General features: G+C 43.7%; 1 protein-coding gene across 4 annotated transcripts; it reads left to right on the top strand.

The window, feature by feature from the left end:
* Nucleotides 1–1,065: 1,065 nt before the first annotated feature.
* Nucleotides 1,066–24,857, top strand: AKAP8L (A-kinase anchoring protein 8 like). 4 transcript variants are annotated; one of them, XR_011965484.1, is made up of 16 exons: nucleotides 1,066–1,227; nucleotides 7,322–7,396; nucleotides 14,057–14,089; nucleotides 14,583–14,823; nucleotides 17,325–17,763; nucleotides 17,976–18,072; nucleotides 18,168–18,238; nucleotides 18,507–18,593; nucleotides 18,888–19,150; nucleotides 19,750–19,858; nucleotides 20,596–20,731; nucleotides 21,672–21,813; nucleotides 22,167–22,272; nucleotides 22,695–22,825; nucleotides 23,510–23,605; nucleotides 23,966–24,857. XR_011965484.1 is itself a non-coding variant. In XM_072601182.1 (14 exons), the coding sequence occupies exons 1-14, from the start codon at nucleotides 1,215–1,217 to the stop codon at nucleotides 24,305–24,307; spliced, it is 1,959 nt and encodes a 652-aa protein (XP_072457283.1). In that variant the 5' UTR covers nucleotides 1,066–1,214; the 3' UTR covers nucleotides 24,308–24,857. The 4 variants fall into 4 exon arrangements, 2 of the variants coding, with proteins under 2 accessions (XP_072457283.1, XP_072457284.1); XR_011965485.1 differs by having other exon boundaries at nucleotides 20,208–20,731; nucleotides 23,966–24,071; XM_072601182.1 differs by lacking the exons at nucleotides 18,888–19,150; nucleotides 20,596–20,731 and having other exon boundaries at nucleotides 18,530–18,593.
* The last annotated feature ends 1,257 nt before the right edge of the window (nucleotides 24,858–26,114 follow it).

Genomic DNA, 26,114 nt, shown 5'->3' with positions numbered 1-26,114 from the left:
TTATTCCCACAACAATCCTGAGACGGAAGTTCTGTTATCACCATTTAACATGACATTTATTCGAATTGAATTAGGAAGGTTTTCTACTAATAGAAAATCTTGGACCAGCAAAATATCCTAGGCTGGAAAACTTCTGGGAAAATGGGAAAAGAGTTGCTCTTTCTGAGCCTTTATATTTCCCTTTGTATAAGAGGGGAGAAAGGTCGATAAGTTTCCAGTTTTCTTAAGCTGTATCTTAGTCTTCCTAGTGTCATAGAAAGAAGCCTAAATTTGGAGCTGGGTTAAGGGTTCAAAGCGAGGTCTCATCTTTAGGGCTGTTTCTTCATTTGTAAAAATGAGGTTGGACTAGGTGGTCTCAACGGTCCTTTTCAATTAATCCATCATCTTAACTTCTATGAAACCCATCACAAACTGTTCAGAATCTGCACACAGGGTCCTCCAAAAAATGCGTGAGATGACCGGGGAAAAGTTGGCCCCATCTCCGCAACACTAGGGGACAGCTCCAGTTCACTGGGTGGAGCCCCCGGGGGGACTTGGGGTCGTGGCCCTGGAGAGCCGCTCAGTAGAGCGAGCGGATGAGATGCTCCTCCGTGCCCCAAAGTCCCCAGCAGAGTGCGCGGGGCAGACCCGGACTTCGAACTGAAAAGTGGGAAGTCTTAGGAGGCCAGGGCTGCCGTTGGCCCGTGCTGTCTGCCGTTGGAACAGACTGCTGGGCTAGGCTGGGCTAGGCTGGGCTAGGCTGGGCTGCGGAGCGTGCCGGACCCGAGCAGGAGTTTGGTCAGCCGATTCCCATCTCGCCCTCTCTAAGCCCCGACCCCGCAAGCCATTGGTTCCTCAATCTGACTACCACCCACGGAAGAGACGTCACACTCCTCCTCCTCCAACCCACTTCGAGCCTTGAGCACCAAGGGGTGGGCTTGTTAGGAGGGGCAGGGCTAGTGAGGTCTCTCGGCCAATCACGGCCTACCGGGCGCCAGCGCTGGGGAGGAGGGAGCACGCAGCTAGCAGATTGACAGGACCTCGAGCCACTGACCTCGGATGACTGCCTGCAACCCTGTTGCGGACGGTCGAAAGAGCCAATAGCGTTGGCAAGTTTGGCAGACGGTAGCCAATTGGGACGGGAGGCGGAGCCCTGGCGGGGGAGGAGAGAGTGGAGCCCAAGAGGCCGCCGAGGCAGAGAGCAGCTGTGGAGGTTCCCGGAGCCGGTGGCCGCCATGAGTTACACAGGTAAGGACGGTTCCTAGTCGAGGAGAACCAGGTCGAAGAAGTGGACAAGAGCTCCAGCAAACAGCCCCGAGTCTCACTTAGAGAACGAACCTTCCAGTGTCCGGTCCGAGGCTTTAAGATGGCGCCGCGCCCAACTTTCCGACCTCTGGCCCTCCCCCGCATCTCCGCCCCCAGACCTTAGGTTCGGTCGGGCTGGAAGCCCTTCAGCTGAGGCCCCGCTTGGATGACGACGACGCTCGGCCTCCTTGGCTCCTCGCTGGGAGGGTGCCTTTTGGGACAGTGCTCCTCGAACGTGAGGGGAGGCTCAGGAGTCAGAGGACCTGGGTTCAAATGCTGCCCCCGTGACGTGCTGTCTGGGCGACCTCGGACAACTCCCCGAACTTCTCTGGACCTTAGTTCCCGTATAACTGGGGGGGGAGGGCTCAGAGCAGAGGGAGGCGCTGGGGCTAAGGGTGGAATTGGAGTTTCCCCGGCCCCTGGGAGGGAGCAGAGCCAGACCTCGCCCCACGAGCAGACGGCGGGGTGGGCAGGGGTGGGCAGGGGCTGACCGCCGCCCCGGCTGCCCAGCCTTAGGTTAGCGACCCTAGACGATTTGTCCCGTTCCTTGGGTGATCCCGTGATCCTTGGAAGCAGCTTAGAAGATCGGGGTCCGCTCTCTCCTTCCCCCGCCTTGGTCTGCGCTGTTCTTGGACCCTTAGATCCAGGCAGTGGGGGGGGGGGGGGGGGGGGGTCGGGCTTGGCTTTGAGATTAGGAAGTTAGGAAGGCAGGAAAATCCCCGGCCCTGCAGTAGAGAGAGCGGCGGATAAAGAGGCACCAAGATCCAGAAAGGACTCCAGAAGTCATCCAGGGTCAGAGAATTAGGGCTGGAAAGGACCTTAGAGGTCATTTAGAGTTCACTTCCTGCATTCACCCGCGAGGAAATTAAATATCCAAGGTTATGTAGGCGATAGATTAGTCCAGTCCCTTTGGTTTATAAAAGGAAAAATAGGTCCAGAGAAGTTGTGACTCCTTAAGTGTCCTGTAGGACAGTGTGGGTCTAAATCCATTTAACTTTCCTAAAGAAAATAATTTGGGGAAGAGTTGTTATTGTGAACACTAGAAATAACGAGGCAGAGAAGTTGAAATGTGAGCTGGTATGTTTTAAAGTGCAGAAGGTTGTCATACTTAAATTTGAGTGTACTTGAAATCAATCCAGTGGCTCTTTATTACCTCCAAGACCAAATATTAACTCTTGTTTGGCCTTTACAAGCCCTTGATAATCTGGCCCCTTTTTGCCTCTCCAGTCTTCCTTACACCTTCTTCCTCCCAACCTCCCTGGTACTTTGTAATCCCATGACATTGCCTTCCTTGCTTTTCCTCCTACAAGACACTCCAGCTGTGCAATTTTACTGCATGTCTCCCATTCCTGGAATTTCCCCTCGTCATCATCTGTCCTTCCAATCCCAGCTAATAGCCTACCTTCTACAAGAAGTCTTTCTTGGTTCTCCTTAATACTAGCACCATCCTTCCTAACATTTTCTCCAATTTATCCTGTATGTATTTTGTTTATCTGTAGATGTTTGCACGTTGTTTCCCTCATTAGACAGAGCTTGAGAGCAATGGCTGTTTTTTTGGGTTGTTTTCCCTCCCTTCCTTTATATTCTTAGGCTTAGCCTGGCACATAGTAGCCTTTAATGCTTGTTGAAATGACTTGAATCCACAAGCATTAGTTAATTCAAATTTCACATGTTAGGCTCTGTGCTAGAGATACAAAGGGAAAATTAGTCTCTGCCCTAATGGGGGAGAGGGAGTGTAAATACACATACTCTTCTGGGAGGTCTAGACCCACAGTCTAAGAAACCCTGAAGGGATCTCAAGTGGAAAAAAATTTATGAAGCCCTGTTCTAGATGATTATAAAGTGGAAGCAACTGGCTTAGATAGTATCTGCTATGCAGAGTTATTTTTGTGTGACTAAGTTAATGAAATACTGATTTGGTTTTCTCAGTTCATTTAATAACATGTTTTTTATGAAAAGAGGAAGAAATTTTCAGGTTCTGGGAAACAAACTCTGCACTTACTCTTCTGATCTTGAGACAGATCTTGTTTGCTAATGCTTATTTACACAATTAAACAGGGTTAATTGTAGTTCCTTTGACTTTATCCACTTTTATCCTTCTACTTTAGCCTACTGGAGGCCTTTGTGGACTCACAGCTATTGAAAGAAAGGCTTTGTTTGACTTTTTGATCTTGAAAAAAATTGCAGGTACCCTGTCATCCTGCAACAAACAAGTTTTATAAAATCTACAAACTTTTGTTAAACTTTTAATCTATATAAGGAAGATTCAGTGGATAGAGCACATACTTTGGAATAAGTTTCTTCACCTGACAGTTCTCTAGAAATGCTGATGTCCTGTACAAAAACAAATTATGTACAAGGTTTAGTGCTATGTTGGTGCTGGAATCAGTAAAACATAGTGCACTGACTTTTAAGAAAACATAATCAGTGGGGATTTGAATTTGTTAGAACAATATCATGATCAGTTATAACTAAGTCAGATATTTTATTATTTTCAAGGCACTTGGGGGAAATATACTTGTGTAATCTTTCTTTGAGATATTTTATAAATAGACTCTAATAGGCCAGGTGCTAGCTCCAGTTCATTTCTTGCCAGCATTCACAGTACTCAATGCCAGAATTAGTCCTTAAATACTGAAAAACTGTTGACTGTAATATATGAATATGACTCAGTTTATAATATCAATCACATTTCTAGGCAAAAGAACAACTATTGAATAGATTTGACAAAGTTGTACTAATGAGTTTACCAAAGTTAGTTGAAGCACCCGGATTCACTGGACATAGTTATAGTGACATTCCAGGTTTTAATAGCAGTGGTGTTTTCCACCAATTTAAATAGAATATTTTCTTTTGGATTAAGCTGAAAAATTTGGGGAGGTGGGAAATGAAAAAATACAGCAACATTTGCATAGTCATCAATTAATAAAAAGACCACTTGCATCTTATTTTGAAGTGTTTGGATGTCTTTTGTTCTCCCGTAGATTTCTAACAAAATAGTTTAAAATGTAAAAAATTGCTTGTCAAAATATGATTAAAATTGGGAAGTCCATTTATTGGTGCTTCTGATAATCTTCCCCCACCAACCCTCTTAAATCAAATGAGTATAAATGGCTGGTCATGGCCATGATAATATTTCAGGGATACCAGTGATTTTTCCTTTTAAATAGCTTAATTCTCTAGTAATTTCACAGATGTTAGCTTGTTATTTTTACTAAATAAATTAAGCATATCACTGGAGGATTTCTTTTTTTTTTTTTTTTATTTAGCTTTTAACATTCATTTTCACAAAATTTTGGGTTACAAATTTTCTCCCCTTTTCTCCCCTCCCCCCCCAAAAGCCAAGCATTCTAATTGCCCCTCTGACCAATCTGCTCTCTCTTCTATCATCCCTCTCTGCCCTTGTCTCTGTCTTCTCTTTTGTCCTGTAGGGCCAGATAGCTTTCTATACCCCTTTACCTGTATTTCTTATTTCCTAGTGGTAAGAACATTACAGTTGATCCTAACACTTTGAGTTCCAACTTCTTTAGCTCCCTCCCTCTCCACCCCTTCCCTTTGGAAGGCAAGCAATTCAATATAGGCCAAATCTGTGTAGTTTTGCAAATGACTTCCATAATAGTTGTGTTGTATAGGACTAACTATATTTCCCTCCATCCTATCCTGTCCCCCATTACTTCTATTCTCTTTTGATCCTATCCCTCCCCATGAGTGTTGACCTCAAATTGCACTCTCCTCCCCATGCCCTCCCTTCTATCATCCCCCCCCACTCTGCTTATCCCCTTATCCTCCACTTTCCTGTATTGTAAGATAGGTTTTCATACCAAAATGAGTAGGCATTTTATTCTTTCCTTTAGTGGAATGTGATGAGAGTAGACTTCATGTTTTTCTCTCACCTCCCCTCTTTATCCCTCCACTAATGAGTCTTTTGCTTGCCTCTTTTATGAGAGATAATTTGCCCCATTCAATTCTCCCTTTCTCCTCCCAATATCTTTCTCTCTCACTGCTTGATTTCATTTTTTTTTAAGATATGATCCCATCCTCTTCAATTCACTCTGTGCACTCTGTCTCTATGTGTGTGTAATCCCACCCAGTACCCAGATACTGAAATGTTTCAAGAGTTACAAATATTGTCTTTCCATGTAGGAATGTAAACAGTTCAACTTTAGTAAGTCCCTTTTGACTTCTCTTTGCTGTTCACCTTTTCATGGTTCTCTTCATTCTTGTGTTTGGAAGTCAAATTTTCTTTTCAGCTCTGGTCTTTTCATCAAGAATGCTTGAAAATCCTCTATTTCATTGAAAGACCAATTTGTCCCCTGAAGTATTATACTCAGTTTTGCTGGGTAGGTGATTCTTGGTTTTAGTCCTAGTTCCTTTGACTTCTGGAATATCCTATTCCATGCCCTTCGATCCCTTAATGTAGAAGCTGCTAGATCTTGTGTTATCCTGATTGTATTTCCACAATACTTGAATTGTTTCTTTCTAGCTGCTTGCAATATTTTCTCTTTCACCTGGGAGTTCTGGAATTTGGCCACAATGTTCCTAGGAGTTTCTCTTTTTGGATCTCTTTCATGCGGTGTTCTGTGGATTTCTTGAATATTTATTTTGCCCTCTGGTTCTAGAATCTCAGGGCAGTTTTCATTGATAATTTCATGAAAGATGATGTCTAGGCTCTTCTTTTGATCATGGCTTTCAGGTAGTCCCATAATTTTTAAATTGTCTCTCCTGGATCTATTTTCCAGGTCAGTTGTTTTTCCAATGAGATATTTCACATTATCTTCCATTTTTCTATTCTTCTCTCTTTGTTCTGTGATTTCTTGGCTTCTCATAAAGTCATTAGCCTCCATCTGTGCCATTCTAATTTTGAAAGAACTATTTTCTTCAGTGAGCTTTTGAATCTCCTTTTCCATTTGGCTAATTCTGCTTTTGAAAGCATTCTTCTCCTCATTGGCTTTTTGAACCTCTTTTGCCAATTGAGTTAGGCTAGTTTTCAAGGTGTTATTTTCTTCAACATTTTTTTGGGTCTCCTTTAGCAGGGAGCTGATTTGCTGTTCATGCTTTGACTTCATGTCTCTCATTTCTCTTCTCAGCTTTTCCTCCACCTCTCTAACTTGATTTTCAAAATTCTTTTTGAGCTCTTCCATGGCCTGAGCCCATTGAGTGGGCTGAGACACAGAAGCCTTGATTTCTGTGTCTTTGCCTGATGGTAAGCATTGTTCTTCCTCATCAGAAAGAAAGGGAGGAAATGCCTGTTCACCAAGAAAGTAACCTTCTATAGTCTTATTTCTTTTCCCTTTTCTGGGCATTTTCCCAGCCAGTGACTTGACCTCTGAGGATTTCTTAATCTGGAAGGATCTGAGTACCTTCCTGCATATATATGCCTTTTACAACATCTTTTTTATCTGTTTGAAAGACAGTCTAGTGATAATAACATACTCTTAATTCAGGGGTGGGGAACCTGGGACCTCTTGGGCCTCGAGGGTAACATGTGGCCTTGGGGCTGCAGGTTCCCCAACCCTGCTAACTGAGTAACCCATTTCACTTTTGGACGGCTCTTACTGGCCAGAAATTTTTCCTTTGTAACGAAGGGAAATCAACCTTGTAATTTCCATCTATTATTCCTATGTCTGCCTTTTGTGGCCAAGCAAAACAAATCTTATATTTTCTTCCTTAAAATAACAATTATAATTCTTCTTAAGTCTCTTGTATCCTAAATTTTCCAGTTCCTTCGTATGACATGATTTGTAATTATAACATTGTTTGCTACTCTAGGTACCGAATTAATTTGAAAGGTACTTTTTAATGCAGGTGCACTTGCCTTCCCCCCCTTTAAAAAATTATATAAGGCGTCTACCTTCTGGTTGAAATCTACTTCTACAGTGAGGTCATTTTACAAACAAGAATGTGTTTATAGGAAAAAAATTATTAAATTAGAGTCTTTCTTATTAGTGATTTAAATGAAATGTCTTCTTTATTGATATGAAGGGGTATGTGTGGTTATCAATTCCATGAGTGATGATGCTACTTTATATGTCTTTAGGATTTGTTCAAGGAGCAGAAACAACTCTGCAGTCCACATTTTCTGATACTACTGCCCAGCCTACATGTGACTATGGTAAGTCTGGATTTCTCATATTCAAACAGGGAAGAAAAGTGACTAAGATAGGGATTTGGTGACAAAGGGCAGCAGATGACCCTTGCTTCTTTGGCCAGGTTGAACTTTCTGCATATATAATGCCTACCTATATAGGTAGTCTTTAGATTTTAGTTAGAAATTTTATGCTTCTGTGTTGGACAGTCGTAGGAAATCTGTTAGCATAGATAGGACTGAAATCTTTGACACCTCTCTGCTTCTGCCGGCCTCCAGATCTGTATTTGATATATCTAGCAAGGTAGGAAAGGATATAAATATAGAACACTGTCAGGGTAATCATTCAGAAAATCAGCATGGGGAATTAAAGTTCAGAGAATTGGTTCCAGCAGACACCAAATAACTGACCTCTTGAAATAGAGACTCCAGTTTTAGATCTTGGATGAGGCACTTAACCTCCCGGGCCTCAGTTTCCTTCTCTGTAAAATGAGATAAATGGGCTAGATGACTTTTTAGAGCTAGAGCTGGAGGGAACTTCAGATCCTGTGATCCAAGCTAGTTAACTTCTGAAACCCTTCTAAAAGTGTTTCATAAACTTCAGGTGGTCCAGCTGTGCCAAAGCATTAGAACTCTTTTCACTGCATTTTAGACATAATCTAGATTGATCTCTGGATTATGAATACTCTACTACTAGGGTACAGCAGTTACATTCTTGTCCAAATGTAGATCAACTCTGTAATATTTTTTTTAAGTAGTCACATGATTGACTCCTTATCAAGTTTATGGTCAACTAAAAGAAGATGGGGCCTGCCCCATCTTCTATTTGTGATGTTGATATTTTTAGAAATATAAATGTTTGTTTCCGTGGGTCCCTGATTGCCGTAGTGTGTGTGTTCTTTTCACTAGTTAGTACCCATTGCAAATCCAACATACTGTAAGAGAGGATGTTGTTTTTGCTCATGTTTTGCTTCCACAAATGTTCTTGAAAAATAAGATAAGCATGCAGAACCTGTTTTGCTGGGATGATGGTCAAGCACATCTGGGCTTCCTGGGGAAACTAGAAGGGCAGGGTGCTGACAAACAGATGAGACCCTGCCTATATTATCTGCATAAGGAGGGAATGTAGGGGAATAAAGTGAGGAATTTGAACTAACCCTAACTCTACCAGGAATGACAGAACTGCCTAACCTAACTCTTGCTTCTGTATCAGTGTGGGTGTTCTTCTCAAGCACCACACCTACTTCTAGTATAAAAATAAATACCTTCATCTGCCCACTGTCTCTGAATTCTTTCAGTGAGAATGGGTTTATCACATGGGTCTTCCAGAGGGCACTCCGGGAAGGGAGCAGTGGGCAGCGGCAGCTCATCCTGGGCTAACTCCCTGACCCTGCCTGGGAGGTCCTGTGATCCCCACAGCCTAGTTAAGGGGCATATCTCGTGGATCTTCCTAAGGGCACACTATGTTATCTGGGAAGCAGTAGACAGTGGAAGCTAGGCTAGGCTGATTCCCTGACCCTGCCTGGGAGGTCCTGTGATCCCCACAACCACATTTCTCACAATACCTTCTCATTCTGAAAATTTTCTGTCCATGACTCCCTCCTTACACAAAGAGCCTTGTACTCTGCCCCTGAGAGGAAGAGCTCTAATGGGTGAACTTTTACTTTACAAAATTAGATGTTTGCAGAGTGCTTTGCCAAAGCTGCTGTCACCATTCTCATTGTCCTCTTGCCCAGAACCAGTCCTTCAAAACTTCCTGGTCTTTTGAATACTCTTTCTCTTCCCCCCCCACCCCCACCCCCCCCCACCCCAAACACACACTCTTCACTTCCTTTATTGGAATATAAATTCCCTGAGGCAGGAACTCTTTTGTGTGTTTGCATTTGTATTGCCAGCACTTAGCACTGTGCCAAAGCTTTCTTTATTCTTTGTCTTCAGTAAATCTTTCATGGAAGCTTTATACTGTGCATAGGTAACCTTGCTCTTTTTTTTTTTTTCTTCCAGTAACCCTTAGAGGACTTGTGGCTGTTTTCTGATCCCCTTGATCTTACTACTAGAAGGACCTACTTCCTTTTCTTTTCTTTGGCGTAGACTTAGAGCTGGAAATGAGGGGTCATGATCTGGTGACGTCCCTTCATTCTTTCTGTTCCCCACACAGAGGCACTGTCTCCCAACTCTGCATTCTTTCTCTCCTTCTCTATATGTCCTGGCTTCCTTCAGGTCCCAGCTAAAGTCCCACTTTTTAAAAGAATCTTTTCCCAGTATCCCTTAATGCTAGTACATTGTTTATTTTCTCTAATTTATCTCGTATATGTCTAATAATAGCTAATATTTATATATTGCCTACTATATTCTCACTGCAGTCTAGGAGGCTGTTGTTATTGTTCAATCTTTTCATTCGTGACCAACTCTTAGTGACCCCATTTGGGGTTTTCTTGGCAAAGATAGTAGAGGGGTTTGCCATTTCCTTTTTGGGTTCATTTTACAGATGAGGAAATTGAGGCGAACAGAAGTTAAGTGACTTGCCCAGGGTCACACCACTAGTAAATGTCTTGAGTCAGAATTTAAATAGAGTTCTGATTCCAGGCCCTGCACTCTAACCACTGCACCACCTAGCTGCCTGATTTGTTCATAGTTGTTTGCATGTTGTCTTTCCCATTAGACTGTGAGCTCCTTGGAAACAGGAGTTGTTTGGCCTCTCATTGTAAGTTTAGTTATCTAGCCTTTGCTGGAAAAACCTCTGCTGATAGATTGGGGTACCCATGGTCTGCCCGAGGCATTCCATTTTTGGATGGTTGTAATTGTTAGGCTTGGTAAAGGAAAAAAATTTGCTTCTTTGTAATTTCTATTCTGTATTCCTGTTTCTCTATTAAGGATAAGCAGAACAAGTCTAATCCTATTAGCATAAGACAGCTCAACAGATACTGGGAAATGACTCTGATGGGCCAGTTCCCTCCCCATCCTTCCCCTCATTTGCCTTTTCTTTATTCTCTCCTATTTTCTAAAACTGATCTTCCCTGGTCATGAACTACAGAACTATCTTGGTTGGCCTCCTCTGGACATTCCACAAATGTGTCACCCCAGAACCTAATGCTGTTCTGGAAGTGGTCAGACCAGGGCAGAGTTGGTTGGTTAGTTGCTATCCTTTGTTCTCAAAGAGGACCAAAATGACATCACTCTGTTGGGGTCCGTCAGACAGTAAAAGCTTGGAAGGCTCTATCGCACATTGGCCACAAATAGTCCATACAAAAATTTGGAGTGGGGATGTCTCTAAATTTGTGCATCTCATGTTTATTTTTATTTACTGTGATTATACTTTGCTTATAGAACGCAGCACTTTCTTTGATGTGGACATGCCATGCTGGGCTGCCCTGTGCCAGCGTCTCCCATGTTTCACAATCGATTCCATAGTTCTTCAGAGAAACCTTGAGAGTTTCCTTGTATTGATTCTTCTGACCTCTATGTGAATACTTGCCCTTGTGTGAGTTCTCTGCATAATAGTCAGTTTTTTAAAAAAAGTTCAAATATACTACTTTACATTTATTCCTATTCTATTTATTATATTGGACCCAATACTCTAGCCCAGGGGTGGGGAACCTGCAGCCTCAAGGCCACATGTAATCCTCTGAGGTCCTCAAGTGTGGCCCTTTGACTGAATTCAAACTTCACAGAACAAATCACCTTAATAAAAGGATTTGTTCTGTAAAATTTGGACTTAGTCAAAAGGCCGCACCCAGAGACCTAGAAGGCCACAGGTTCCCCACCCCTGCTCTAGCCTTACACAGTCTTTTCAGATCTTAAATCTGGCGTATAATATGTTAGTAGTTATCCCTTTTAGCCTTCTGTAAGCAAGCCATCTATACCTTTATCCACGTTGCTGATAATGATACTAAACAAGTCAAAGCTCTGTAGAGATCCCTGGAGTACTCCGTTGGAGACATCCATCTGGATAGACATCGGACCGTTTCCTATCTGCCAGTTTTTCAGAACATTCATTCATTTCATCTCAGACAAGTTACTTGAAATTACTGAAGGTGATAGGATGTTCTCTTAATTGCTCCTTGTTTTTTAGCTCCTATTAGCTATTTCTGTTTTGTCTTTCCCAGGCCAAAGTTCATTTTCCTTGGAATATAAAAGCAGCAAAATAATCCTTGGACAACTCTTCCTCTGTCCATCCTTAGTTATAATTGTGCAGTTCTTTTTAGAACTTCTTTCTTTCCCTTTGCAGCTTAAAAAAAAAAAACCAACTCAAACCCTTTTATTATTCTTACCATTCCTCAGCTCATTTTGAATTTCTACATTCCTGACTCTTCTTGTAGGACTATACCATGTTTTCATATTCACTGTGTGTATGTACCTAAGATCAGTAAACATTAAGTGCCTACTGTGTTCCAGGAACTGTGCTAAGTGTGGGCAGTACAGAGAGGCAAAAGACAGTTCTGTCCTGCAAGATCTTATAATGAGCTGATGGTGGAGATAACATGCAAACAGATACATACAAAGTGAGCTATGTAGAAGATAAATTATTAAAAGAAGAAAAGCACTAGAATTAAGAGGGGTCTGAGGGAGGCTTCCTATTAGTCATTTTTGCCCTGTATGAAAGTTTGCCCTAGGTTTTAACCAAGCAATCAACATAACCCCATATGCTGTCCTTGTGTACAAGATGGAGCTTTATGGGCCAGGTTGACTAGACATAAAGACTAGTCATTAATTGGTCAATGTCAAGGGATTTTTCCAATACAGAAGTTCTTGAATCTTTTGGTTTCAGGACCTTTTTACACTGTTAATAATTATTGAGGATCCTCCTCCCCAGCTTTTGTTTATGCTGGTTATATCTATTGATATTTACCCTAGTAGAAATTAAAACATTTTAGTATTATTATAAAAATAATTTTGACCTCCTGAAACAGTCTTGAAGACCCCGATAGGTCCCTAGACTAAACTTGGAGAACTTGCTGTTCTAATAGAATTCCTCAGTAGTCTATCTTTGACCCTGTGTTGCTTAATAAAAAGCAAAAATTATTCCCTTGGATGAAGACTCAAATAACATACTTATATCTAATTAGCAAGTAGTACAAAGCGGGGAAGGATCTATAACTTGTTGGATTATAGAACCAGTTTCCAAATGAGATCTCAGTAGACTAGAATAATAGGTTGAATCTAATATGTCGAAATCCTATATTTGCGTTTTTAAATTGACTCCAAGAATAAAATGGGAGGCATATTTAGACATTAATTTGTGTATTTTTTAAAGATCTTGAGAGGGTTGATATTGAACTGCAAAGGAGGGGATTATGCAAAATGAGGCGACCATTAAAGCGAATATAGCTTTATATTTTATATATGTATTTATATATGTCAAATATATAAATAACATGAATATATATTTATATGCATAGCATAGTGTATGCAGTATAGTATATAGTACAAATATATACATTTAATATGTAGTTTAATAAAGCTAAAATAGGTTGCTTTAAGAGAAGATGGCATCTAGCATGTAAGAGTTAACAATCTTTGTGTACTCCATGCTGGTCAAAGAGCATTGCACCTAGAGCATTATGTTCAGTTTTGGGTGCCATAGTTTAGGAAGGACTAGATAAACTGCTCCTAGATTAATGAACTAGAGAAGAGTAGGATGGCTTGTGACGTATTAGCTACCTTAAAGTATTTGAAGGATTTTCACATGGAGCAGGGAAAAATCTGATCTGTCAGTTATATGGTGTTTTAAGGTTTGTAAATCTCTTTACATACATTTTCTCATTTGTGCTTCCTAACGCATTCTTTGAGTTAGATACTACTGGTACTATTCCAGTTTTACAGTCAAGGGACATTGAGGCTCAGAGAGACAAGTGACCTGTTCAGGGTGATATAGCAGCTAGTAAATGTCGAGATGTGAATAGCTGACCTCTGCTATTCTTTCCAACTGTGAGATTTTGTGTGAATGAACAAATACTACCATCTTGTCCTACAGGACAGAATGAGAGACTTTCGTGCTTTGCAATATAGATTGATTGCTTTTCCTTGTTTTTTCTGTACTAAATTGCTTCTTTATAACATGCTGCCAAAGTGGTCATTGCTCCCTTAATACTGTCATTTCTGTAATGGTTCATTTTTCTGGTCCAGGTAGGTTCTATTCAATGATTTATCTTGATGATTTGATTAGCATAATTTCTGAGTTTTATATACATTCCTGTGACATTATTATGTATAATTTTAAAAAGTGAGATATCTCATTGGAGCTCCTTCCTTATTACTGCTTTGGGTTAGTGTTCTCAGCCCCTTTACTTTATGTGGAGATATTGTTGGGTTTAAGGGAGGCTCCGAGAGCCACCAATTTGCTTTACAATCATTTACCAGTTAAAAACTGGAAGGGAGGGGCAATTGTGCTCACCAAATAGTGGCAGGATGTTTGAGCTTGCAACTGTTATACTACATGTTTGCTTTACTGCCATATAGTGTAAGTATACAGGATGATCTGTCAGTCCCCTAACCTGTAAACTACCTGATTTTATGTTTTGCTGTTTCTTTTTGGGTGGTAGTTTTTACATAGCTGGAAAGGCCATTATGCCATGAAGATAATTTCACTTTACCAGTTAGCATATCTTAATAAAATATGTAGACATTGAATTTTGTTCATTATAAACAGTTTGGGGTTTTAATTAGTGTTGGTTTTTGTTTTTGTAGGCTATGGAACCTGGAACTCTGGGACAAACAGAGGCAAGTGTGATTTAAAAAAAAATTTTTCCTTTGAGACTAAACCAGTGGTATATTCAATTTGGCTCTTAACCTGGTATAAATATAAAAAGTCTTGAAGAATTTTAATTTGACTTGGCAGTTAAATCTGTGCCAGAGGTGGCTACATTCAGATTTCTTCCTCTTCTCTCATTCTCCCCCTTCCCCTCCCCAACCCTCTGAAAAAGCCTGTTTTTATAAAACCCAAGGGCACCATAAAATTAGTTGTAGTTTTCAGTATATATGCCATTATATTTTCCTTTTGAAGAATTATCCTTTTAGGTCTGTAATTGATTTAGACCAGTTTGATGATGAGCCTTTGGGTACACCACTGATCTCTTTCCGTGGAGCTAACAGAGTTCCTTAACTGATTTTTGACCAGAGACTCCAGGTTGGAATGGTTATAGTCCAAGAGGCCAGCTTAAAATGAGCCTGCCTCAAATTGTGTGACTGGAGTTGTCCATATCTCTTGTTTCAGGTTACGAGAGCTATAGTTATGGATATGGATATGGTCAGGATAACACTACCAATTATGGGTATGGTATGGCCAGTTCAAACTCTTGGGAAATTCCTAACTCCGACACAAATACAAACCCTAATGCTTCTGCTAGCACCGGTACCGATAATGTTCTGTCCAAAATTAACCAGCGCTTTGACGTGGTGTCTCACCTAGAAACGGACATGATGCAAGGAGCGCTATATGGCTCAGGTGGAGACAGGTGAGTGTAGCTGTCAAGGTGAGACTGTTCAGTAATAGGATGTAGTGTTTATTTTTGAGAGTGGTAGATAACTATTAGTTAGCTGCTGTTCCCTCTATACTTTTTTCACCACCTTGATTAAGTTTTTAGGTTAGGTTCAGGCACATTTTTTTTTCTTTTCTTTTTTCCTCCCTTCTCACTTGACATGTATTCCATGAAACCCAAGGTGAGGTGGTAGGTAGTCTCTGTTTCACCTCAGAGACAATCTTGGATTGTAATCTGCTTTCCTTCCTCCCGAGAAGTAAGGGATTTGGCATGAATGGTGATGTCAGTTTAGCATTCTAGTTACATTAAATGTGTAATCAGTAAGATAGTTTGTGTTTACTTAGTTGCCAGTTAATCCAGGAAGTTGTAACATTAAGACCTGCTTTGCCCAGAACCATAGGTGGCACCATAGTGCATAAAGCACTGGGCCTGGAGTCAGGAAGACTCAAATTCATGAGTTCAAATGTGGCCTCAGACACTTACCAGTACTCTGAGACCCTGGGCATGTCACTTAACTTTGTTTGTCTCAGTTTCCTCATCTGTAAAATGATCTGAAGATCTTGCCAAGAAAATCCAAATGAGGCCATGAAGAGTTGGACATGACTGAATAACAACAAAATATTAGACAATAGGGAGATGTAAAGTTAGTACTTAATCTGTGCTCCTTAGGGTTTTTGTTTTTGTTTTTTTTTTTTGAGGGGGGAAATGGGGTGGGGAAAGGTATACAATTTATCTGTTTTTCTAAGCACTATTCGGAATTTTCTTGGGAAACCACATGTATCATCAAAGTCATATTAGAAAAAACTTTGTTCATATTAGGGCAGAACAGAGAGTGTGAAGAGATCCCTAGAGCCCCCTAGAAAGGTAGTTTTATAGCATTTGCAGAGGCTTTGTTGTTTTGAAGATGAAGCACTAATAGTGGATATCTCAGTTTGGAGATAAATTGGAAGGCAGGACAACCTGGCTCCCAAAAATGGTTTTTGGTACTTGGGGTTATCCTTGCAATGTAATAAAGCAAAATGCCTTGGGCTTCCTCTTGTGTTTTTTAATAATGACCCTCCTTCCCCTTTGAAATAACATGTTATAGAGACTGGTGACTGGGTCACTGACTTTTAAGAAGAAGCTGGTTGGACCACATGCTAAATGTGAGCCAAGTTTCTACTTGTTTGTTGGCATTCTTGCTTGGTTGTTGATCTCAAGTCACACACTGGTTGTTGACATTGGGGGCTGACACAGTCAATCTCTGTTCCTGTAGTGGCACACCTTGAGGATTTAGTTTGAGGAGAGTGTACTTCATAAGCTATATTCAGAATTTTGGTTGTTGATAGATAAATGGCAGGGTTGTATTTAGGCTGACTTTGAAGTCAGAAAGACCTATGCTTCTTACTAAGCCATTGTTCTTTTCTTATTTTCATATCCTTGCTTACTCCTAACAGCTATTAGGGTTTGTAGCCTTGTTAGTTTCCATTAATGAAATCATCTTTTCTTTGCCTGAATTTACTGGAAGAGACTGGGCTTTCAAGAATAGTTTATCAATCTTTTCTGTTGGTTTTCCTCAAGCTGTGGTGCATTCTTCCTTATTAAACATAAGGGCTTTCCTCCTCAACAGTTGATGGTATTTAGTATCTAAAGTATGTCTTAATCAGATGAAGGTAAAGCTCTATCTTAAATTGCTAGAAAGGCTTTGTGAATTTTGAAAAACAAATTTCTCTTTCTGTCACTTCCCTAAGATCAAAGGGAATTCTTTTGAGTGTTAGGACTTTATAATGGATGTAGGAATCGCAAGCACTAGACTTCCTTTATATTGCATTGGAATGGGATCTGAAGCTTTGAGTTTAGAATGGTTATTTTACCTGTTATCTTTCCTAAGGAGGGTTACCATGGAGTAGCTAACCAAAGTAGCAGTATATACAGTAGTACAAAAGGCCTTACTTGTAAAGTTCTTGATTTGATACTGTCTCTTTAATTTGTTTCTTTGAACATTTTGAAGTTCTGTGGAGAACCAGGGAAATTGGACTTTATAAGCATGGGGATAAAAATTGTAATGTAACTCCGATTTGAGTTGGCAGAAAGGAAGAATGAAGCTGGTCTTTGATAGGTTAGGGAGATTTCTGCATCTGCCATTTTTAAAATGGCCAGAAGCATTTGACTCTGCTTTGTAGAACTTTCATTTTTCCTCTGATCTAGAGACTGAAGGGTTTGATCATACAGATGAAATTATAAAGTGGGAACATGTCACTTGGGTGCTGTTGAAGCCATCAGAACTCTCAAGTGATTTAGCTACAGTGTTTGTATTGCTTGTGCAAAGCAGGTCCTTTGTGCTCAGTCTGCAGCTGCTCAGTTTTACACTGTTTGTAATGGGAAAGTAGTTTTTGTTTTCATAGGCCCCTTAACTATATATTTGTTGTGCACTGTCCTGGCCTCTGTGTTCTTAGTCCTTCCCAGGTCACTGACACAATACTGTGCGCCTCTTGCAGGTATGATTCCTACGAAGCATATGACTCCAGGGCTGCACTGAGCGACCGTGATCTGTACAGATCCGGCTATGACTACAGTGAGATTGACCCTGAAATGGAGATGGCCTATGAAGGCCACTACAATGCCTACCGGGATCATTTGCGAGTCCGTGATGCCTTTGGCCAGCGGGCACAGGGCTGGGCCAGAGATGGCCGCGCTAACCAGCCTATGGCTACGGGCTATGGGCACATGTGGGATGACCCCGTGGGGGCCCGGGGCCAATGTGTACCGAGTTCGTCCCGCCTCCCATCCCTCTTCTCTCAGAACATTATTCCTGAATACGGCATGTTTCAGAGCATGAGAGGCTCCTATGGGAACATGCGATTTGGCTTTGGACTCGGCAGTGGGATGAAACAAATGAGAAGAACCTGGAAGACTTGGGCTACTTCTGATTTCCGGGTAAGGACTGTTCCCTTTAGTTGGGCATTGAAGACGGAACAGCTCGGTATTACAGGCCTGCATTTGTTATTGGCCAGGCCCTGTCTAAATCAGAAAAGTGACTCTCTCATGTATAATTAGCCCTCTCACCATTTTCAAATTGGGCACTATGGCTCATTTGGTATATTAACTAACCTTTTTGCTTAATTTTCTGCTTTCCTTTTCATCTGCAGAATAAAAAGAAGAAAAGAAAACAATCGAATAGCACCGATGAACCTGACAGCAAAGCAGCTAAGACAGATGGTTCTGAGAACAGTGACTCTGACAACGGTGAGGTGCCCCTGTCAGCCACTCTCTCCTCACTTGTTCCCTTCTTTCATAACGAGCCGCATCATAACTGCTGAGGTGCTGCACTTCTCTTTCAGATGAGGGGACTGAAGGTGAGACTGCAGAAGGAACGGAAGCCCCTGATACAGCCAGAAAGAGCTCCAGAGCAGTAAGTGGTTCTTTGGGACACTTGACTTTCTTGCCCCATGTGGTCTCCTCGACAGAAGGTGGCCTTACCTGGATGCATAGTCAGCTAGCCAGGTGCTAACTTGAATGTGAGGATGGTAGAAGAAAGACTATAGATTGGGTAGAAAAAATCCATGACTTTGGGGAAAGGTTATTTGTTATAGTAGTAGGGCTTCCCAAAATACTGGAATATAGGAACCTATAGGATTATCCTTTCCATGGTGGGTTTTATAGATCCTATTTGTGCATAGGTTTTGATCTTTTGGATTTTCAGGAAGGAAAAGAGGAGGAAGGGAAAGAAGATGGGAAGGAAGAAGGGAAAGAAGATGCTGAAAAAGGTGGGTATATGTTTGAGTGCTCTGTAGTTGTAACTGGACATTCCCCTCTTAGAAAAGACCATGCAGGTACTGGCAGCTTAAGTGGTCAGAGTGGTGGGGAGGTAGTTTTGGGACTTGACAGGGTATCCATTGATGCTAATACTTTCAGGTTGCCTGTGACCCCCCTTTCTGGACTAGTTATATTGTTATTTGTAGTTAAGCACAAATCCTTTTCTCTGTTGAGCCAGAGGCTAGGGCTAGTATTGGACATAGCCAGCCACCTCTGACCTATTGTCTGTTCTCCAATATCTCTAGATAGGTCAAGTAGTTTGGGGTGCCCTAAGGAACACGTACCCCTGCCACAAACACATACATGGCCCTATGACTCCTACCATTCCCTGGTCCCATAGTGACACCCACTTGCAAGTTCTTCTCAGTGGCTGGCAGTTGTTGACGTCCGAGCCGTGGCCCCCTCGTTCCAGTTTTTATGGCTCTGGTTTGCGTGTCCTCTCCCTTAGCGCCTCTCCAGCCCCAGTTGGGAGTCCGTGTCCCCCCACCTGTGTGATGAGCACCAGCAGGTACCAAACAGCAACTCCAGTGTTGGCCACTGTTGCTACAGTGGCTGGTTGGGGGGGGTGGGCAGGGCATTTTAAACATTTCACATAGCTGTCATTGGCTGTACTATATCACTCCCTATGGCCTCCATCCTGCTGGATTGACCACTGAACTATTGTCAGGGTTGTCACCAAGCTACCCACTAACGCCTTTGAATTCCCGAGCTGCTGTGCTTTGGTAAAGCTGTGGGGTTGGGAACTTAGGCTCAAACTTTACAGAGAGTGGGGGTTCATAAGCGCTCTGGGGCCCACTAGAGGTCCTTCCTAAGTGCAGGAGGAATAGAGGTGGGTGAAACACCTTGGGAAGTACAGAACCAAGAGGGGGTCACCTCTCCCTTTTCCTCCCCAGCTATTATCTCTACGTTCAGCTCCCTCGACAGAGTCCTTGGAAAGGAACTTGGGGTGCCCTGACTCTTCAGGTTGGACTTTAGTTGAGGTTACCAAATGAATACCACCAACTCTGGTCGGTACCTAGGAGGAAGAAAGGCAACAGAATCTGCCCTTTATGCTACAGAATAGATATGATGATTATCCTGGTTTTTCTATCCTTCTTGTTCTTGTAGGACCACTGACCATTCAGGAGGAAATCAGTCAAATCAAACGCAAATTACAGGCTGGCAAGAAGACCCAGGAGAAGCAGAAGAAGCGACAGAGGGACCGCATGGTGGAAAGGTAACACTTTCTATTTTCATTTTATCTGCCAACCTCTGCCCTAGCAACATGTGGCTGGCCAGGTGTTCCAGCAAGCGCCGTTTCCTCTTCCCCATGACTAGCCTTCCTGGCAGCCACAGGCAACCCACCTTCCCAGGGCAATTGGGGTCTTTCAGGAGATGAATGATGTACTCTACTCCTGGCCTGGCCCTGCCTCTTCGTCTCTCCCTCTGGCCTTTCAGTGGGGCCCTGGGTTGCCCTGGCAGCTGGCACCTGCTCTTCTGTGCATGGACCCTGCTTCCCACCAGTCAGGGCTTCCAAGGCCCTGGTTGCATACCTAAGAGCCTGAATTGTCCCCCCTGCCCCCCAGAGGCCGCCTTGTAACTTCTGCTTCTCCAGCTCGGGACCTGACACTGCTTGGCACTGTTGTCCAGAAGCTCCAGCGCTTAGGTCACCGAACATGTCCAGAGGTGCTGTGGGGGCCCCTGGCCCCCAAGGGAGGGGGCCAGCTCATCAGAGACTCTGAGGCACCTCTCCAGCCCAAACTTGTGGCCAAGTGGCTACTACCATGCCTGGGAGAGACTGAAACACCAATGGGGGAATCTCGGGAGCTTTGGGCCCTGCCCTTATGGCCAGTCTATGGCAGAAGTTCCCACATATCCGTGACTTGGTGCTGGAGGGGCCAGTCTGCCTCAGGCCCGTGTCCGGCAGGTGGCTGAGCCCTTTACGCCCCTGCTGTCGGGTCTATTTGCCCTCAGGGCCCCCGAACTGGTGTTTGCCTCCGACTCAGACTCAGACTCTTGCTCTTGCTGGATCTTCCTCAGCCAAGCCGGCGCCGGGCCCCTGGGCTCTCCAGACAAAGCTGTTCCCGTGGCCCAGATATGGACGGCAGAGGTAGGAACCCGTCCTGAGGCCTTGGTGGAGGCCAGCCTCCTCCGTCCCCTGCCACGGCCACCGTTGCCTCTCGGCTCAGGCCCCCAACCCCCCCCAGGGGAACCTGCTATGGACAGCCTGGCCCTGACCACCTCAGTACAGGTGGCTCCCAGCTGCCATCATGCTGGGCACCCTCCTTCCAGGTCAGACTTTTTTGTTCTTGGAAGAGGAAGATGAGGCAGCAGGCACCAGAGGCTGGGCTGCATCCAGCCCCTCCTTCCCTCCCTCCTTACACCATACCTAGGCTCTATGAGCTGAGGATGGGGTGGGGTGGTGAGCCCCAGGAAGACACAGCACCTCTCAGCGGGCAATGGCTCAGGACTGATCTCTTCTCTCTGCACCATGGGGCCAGATTCTCCAAGTTTGGCTGCCCTCCCCTCCCCTGGCCCAATTGTTTCTCCTAGGTGTGCTCCCTACTTTCATGGAGAGACCTACCTGACCATCCCACTGGCACCTTTCCAGCTAGTCTTTTTCTCTCTCAGAAGCTGTTGACTCCCCTGAGTCTAGACCAGCTGTAGCATTGCCTCCTGTAATTAGCTCTTCCAGTCTATGGGAAGAACATTCCTGTATTATCCTTTATGGAAGCCAGTAGAACCTGCTTTATTTAGCTAGTAGTACAGTTCAGAAATTCTCACCTGTTCCCCACTCTGCACTGTGACTTAATTCTTCCTTCATGGTGTCAATGTCCCTTCTTGAAGAAGAATGGGACTGGTTTCAGAACTTTTGAGTTTTCCCCTTCCTGGCGCCTCAGAGTCCTGTAAGGAAGCAATTTGAGTATCAGAACCTGGGAGCAGCCCCAGCCCATTTCTGGGGTTTGTTCTTTTTGTGGTTCAGGGACCTGGTGCTGGTAGTAACACCCTTGATGCAGACCTTGCTTAACCTCTGTTCTTTCTTTTATCAGGATCCAGTTTGTGTGTTCTCTCTGCAAATATCGGACCTTTTATGATGACGAGATGACTAACCACTTAGACAGCAAGTTCCACAAGGAACATTTCAAGTTTGTAGGCACTAAATTGCCAAAACAGACTGCAGACTTTTTGCAGGTGATCATCTCTTTTGATTTTGGGGTGCATTGGGTTTTTATCACCTTTCCCTTTTTTTTTTGCTGGAGAATGGGACTGCTTTCACCTCTTTCCATTCTTCTCCCAAACAGAGAAAATTGCAAATATTAGGTTTTGTCATCCAGACTAGGCAAGAGAGCATCATCACAAAACCAAAAGGAAATGACATGACCAAGAAAGGGCCATATGCTTAACTTCCATGTGTCTGCTTCCTTCTCAGCTACCCCATCCCTGCTTTTTTGTTTTAGAATTTAAACGAAAGAGATATGTACTCCCTTTCCATCCTGACTTTTTCAGTTATGGATATCCTGATAACTCCTGTTTGGCACTTGCAGGAATACGTTGCTAACAAAACCAAGAAGACAGAAGAACGTCGCAAAACCATCGAGGACCTAAGTGGTGTAATCCAGCAGATCTATAAAGATCAAGACCTTACTCAAGGTGAGTGTCAGCTCTCCTCTTTATACCAGGTTGACCCAAGAGGTAGCTGGGTTTGCCTTGACTTGGACTGTCCATGTAAGCTGTTTTCTGGGCTTTATTTTGGATTCAAATTAGAGAGGATTCCCATGGTCTTTATGAGAACTAAAAAGTCTTTCCTGAGTCTGAAGTACCTGGGGTTAATTCTTGGGGTGAGAGGAAGGGGAAAAAAGTGAGTTTGTGTGAGTTTGTTGAGTTCCCTAATAGGACCAGGGCATCTGTTTTGTTAGTGTTCAGTGACTGGATCTAAAGACTTACTCTCTGTTTTTGTAATTGGAGAGGGACTTTGTAGTAGCAATCCGTGGGTCTCTCTTACTTTGGGGACTAAATCTATCCCCATAGGGATACTGGTGGGAATTGGACATCATCATCTTCTTTCCTTGCAGAGATTGCCATGGAGCATTTTGTGAAGAAAGTGGAGGCAGCTCACTGTGCAGCCTGTGACCTCTTCATTCCCATGCAGTTTGGGATCATACAGAAGCACCTCAAGTCCATGGAACACAATCGAAACAGAAGAGTGAGTGGAGTGCTTTGGTGCTAGCCTCTAGTCAAGGAAGCGTTAAATTGTGGCGGTGGAAGTGCTAGGTTTAAAAGCAGACAGCTTGACTTTACATCTGGTTATGCACTTACTGATTGTGCGACCATGGACAAATTGGTTTTTCTTTGCGTTTCTGTTTTTTTCCCTTGTAAAATTGGAACAATTCTTGCCCTCTACCAAAGTTCTACTCTTATATCTTTATGGAGGTGATTTGAGATTCTCCAAGACCAAGTGGGCAAAGCCTCCCAAGTTGGAAAGACTTAGGCTCTGGGCCTACCTACAGACCTATAAATCTTTTAAGAATCAGCCACACTTGGAGAGGTACTTCACCATGTTACCCATAGGGTGATACTTTTAAGCCATAACACAGATATCATGGTCTAGTAGAAAACGCTGAATTTGGAGTCTTGTGACCTGGATTATAATTTGGCCTTGAACACCTACTGGTTTTGTGAACATGTGCAAGTCATTGAAACTCTCTTATCTGAAAATGTGTTAGCCACCTCACAGGCTTGTAAAAGAGTGCTTTATAAATTTTACATGCTATAGAGATAATAAATTGGGTATTAGTAGTTATGTGAAGCTCCTGACCTTTAGCTCCCTGGGAGTTGAGCTGTTAGGATGGTTCCAACTGCTCAAGTGGGTTCTATTCTTTCTTCTTAGCTCATGATGGAACAGTCCAAGAAGTCCTCGCTCATAGTAGCTCGAAGTATCCTGAACAATAAGCTCATTAGCAAGAAGCTAGAACGCTATCTTAAGGTAATCAGGCCTCACTGGCCCAGGGAAGGGTCTTGCCTGTGGCCCGCCCCTCCAGTACGTGTGCACTTGCACATACCCATTTTTGGCCCAATACTCTTCTGGGCTAATCTCAAGCTTGGGGAGGGCAAGTCACGACTTGCCTCATGCCCCCAAACTGGTAGATGCCCTCAGATATTTTGTGAAAGGGGGTAAGAACTGAGGACATCCTAGTCTATGTTGAATGGAGGCAGAGGAAATCCTGGCTTGCCCCCTGGTGAGGGCAGTGATGAGAGGTAGTAAAGGAAAGATTTGGGGATTTAGGGAGCAGGATTGCTTGGGAAAGATAGTACCAATGGACTGGTGTGTGTTTGTCATCCTCAGGGCGAGAATCCCTTCACAGATGACCCTGAAGAGGAAAAGGAGCAAGAAGAAGGAGAGGGCAGTGCTATAGAAGAAGGAGTGGCTGAAGGGGAGGATGAGAACAAAACCAAGGAGAAAAGCACAGCAGGAGAAGCTGAGCTGCAGGCAGAGGAAGAGAACCTGCAGCCTGGAGTAACAGCAAGGGCTGGACAACAAACCCCAGCCAAGAGTTTGGTACAGGAGCAGTCAGGTTTGGAGCTAGTGCCAGAGGAGGAGCCAGTACCCTTGTTAGGGGGTGCCTTGCAGCAGCAGATCCGGGGCATCCCTGGCCTGGATGTGGAAGCTGATGATGATGAAGAATGAAGGAGCCACACTTCAGGGAAGAAATAGGAGAGAGCTCAGCCCTGTTTCAGAGCCATCATTAAATCTTTTTAATGGAGTGTGAGAATTGCTAACACCCACCCGGATACCTGTTATTATTCTGGCCCTTGAAAGCTTTTTTTGTAAATGGTTGTGGAAATAGGGTTGGGGTTTTTTTAATTGTAGTTGGGGGTTATGGGACAAAAAAGTATAGAGGATTGAGTGTTTGTTTGGAAACCCCAACTGCACTTTACCTCAGTTTTCTGCCCCTTGAATTCTGAGGTACCTTTAGGAGCATCATCTTTTATAGTATCTGCAACAGGGTATGTGAAAAACTGTTGACTTCCGGTCCTTTTCCTTAGGCAGCTTTGTATATAACTAAAAGGTAGGTTGGTTCTGAGTTTGAAAGGGCTCTTTCTAGTAAAAGGAATTTTCCTGTGTTTTGGTTCTGCCTGTTTAGTTATTGTTTTAATCTCTTCCTTTTGCTGCAAAGCCAGAATTAACATATTGTTTGTAAAAATCTTAAATAAATGTTCAGTCAGAACTGATAAAAGTCTTAATCTTAAATTTTAATCTTTTGGTTGGAAGGATTGATTGAGGCTGGGCAATCTTTGGGGAGAAACAATCAAAATTATTTAATTGTAATAGTTTTACTAAGTGCCTACTCCTCAGAGCTCTATCCTGAGCTGGATGGAGGTAAGGAATAGATGAGTACTTTTGGTTGTGCTTAGAACTATAGCCCAAACTAAGGTGTGTGTCCAAATTCTTATAAGGGAATGCTTCCTTAGATAGATGAGTTTTGATTTGGGATTTAAAGGAGATGAATAAACAGGTTGAAGTGGCAAGCAGAAGATAGATAGGAGGTGGAGACAGACTAGGTGTAATGTCCTTCCAGACAAGGGACAACTGACAAAAATCAAAATGTCCTTTAGTTCGGTAGTGCCTGCTTCTGATCCTCTCTGGGTGGACTGAGGTCGGGCTCCATCCAAGGGAGACCCCCGCAAGGGAGCCTAAGCTGGAAGCTGGAGTGGGAAGGCTCGAGGGGAGGGGCTGACAAGCACATGGAGCGGCGGGTGGTTGCACACGTGAGTTCTGGGCCAGGCCTGACGCAGGGTGGCATGAAGGCGTGCTCCATGGCGTGCTACTTAGTCTCGGGAACATATCTGAAGCACTGAACGGAGACTTTTAGACCGGAGATAAGGAAAGATTCCTAACTGCCCCAAAGTCACACGCCCCGGGCTCGCTCCCTCCCTGCCCCGCAGGGCCCCTGCTGACAGCGCCTAGCCTCGTGTAGGCGCTGATTTAATACGTGAAGTTCTGCTCTCAATGGCTTACTCACGCCCAGCCTCCCTTGCTTAACGCTCCCATCCAGGGCCAGCTCAGCCCGAGGTCGGGAGGATGCTGCGTGGGGCGCAGGAACCGCAAAGGTTGCGAAGCCGCAGCCTCACGCTGCAGGGCCTCGGCAGCAGTGAAGGGGGGAGGGGGGAACGCGGGGACGAGTTCTGTCGTCCTGTCCCGGAGCATGATGGGAAGGAAGATGCTTTGGGCTCCAGACTGCGGGAGCGGGGTGCCGTAGTTTGAGGACAGGTTGAAATTAAACGTTTCTGGAAGAAAATTCGTGGTTCCCAAGACCTTCCTTGCTGCAGTTTCCACGACCCAGTCTCCCTCGTCCCGATCCGGTCCAGGCTCCAGGTAGCCACGCCCCAGCCTGGAAGCGCCGCTCCACCTCCCCCAACACCTGTGGAGACTGCGCACTCGAGCTTCGGAAGGCGGGGTCGAGCGCTACGCGACAGCCAGTGGCACTACGACG

The sequence above is a fragment of the Notamacropus eugenii genome, chromosome 4 (assembly GCF_028372415.1).
Source record: "Notamacropus eugenii isolate mMacEug1 chromosome 4, mMacEug1.pri_v2, whole genome shotgun sequence".
Lineage (NCBI taxonomy): Eukaryota > Metazoa > Chordata > Mammalia > Diprotodontia > Macropodidae > Notamacropus > Notamacropus eugenii.
The sequence above is the reverse complement of the archived record's forward strand: the minus strand, read 5'-3'. Positions and strand labels throughout refer to the sequence as shown.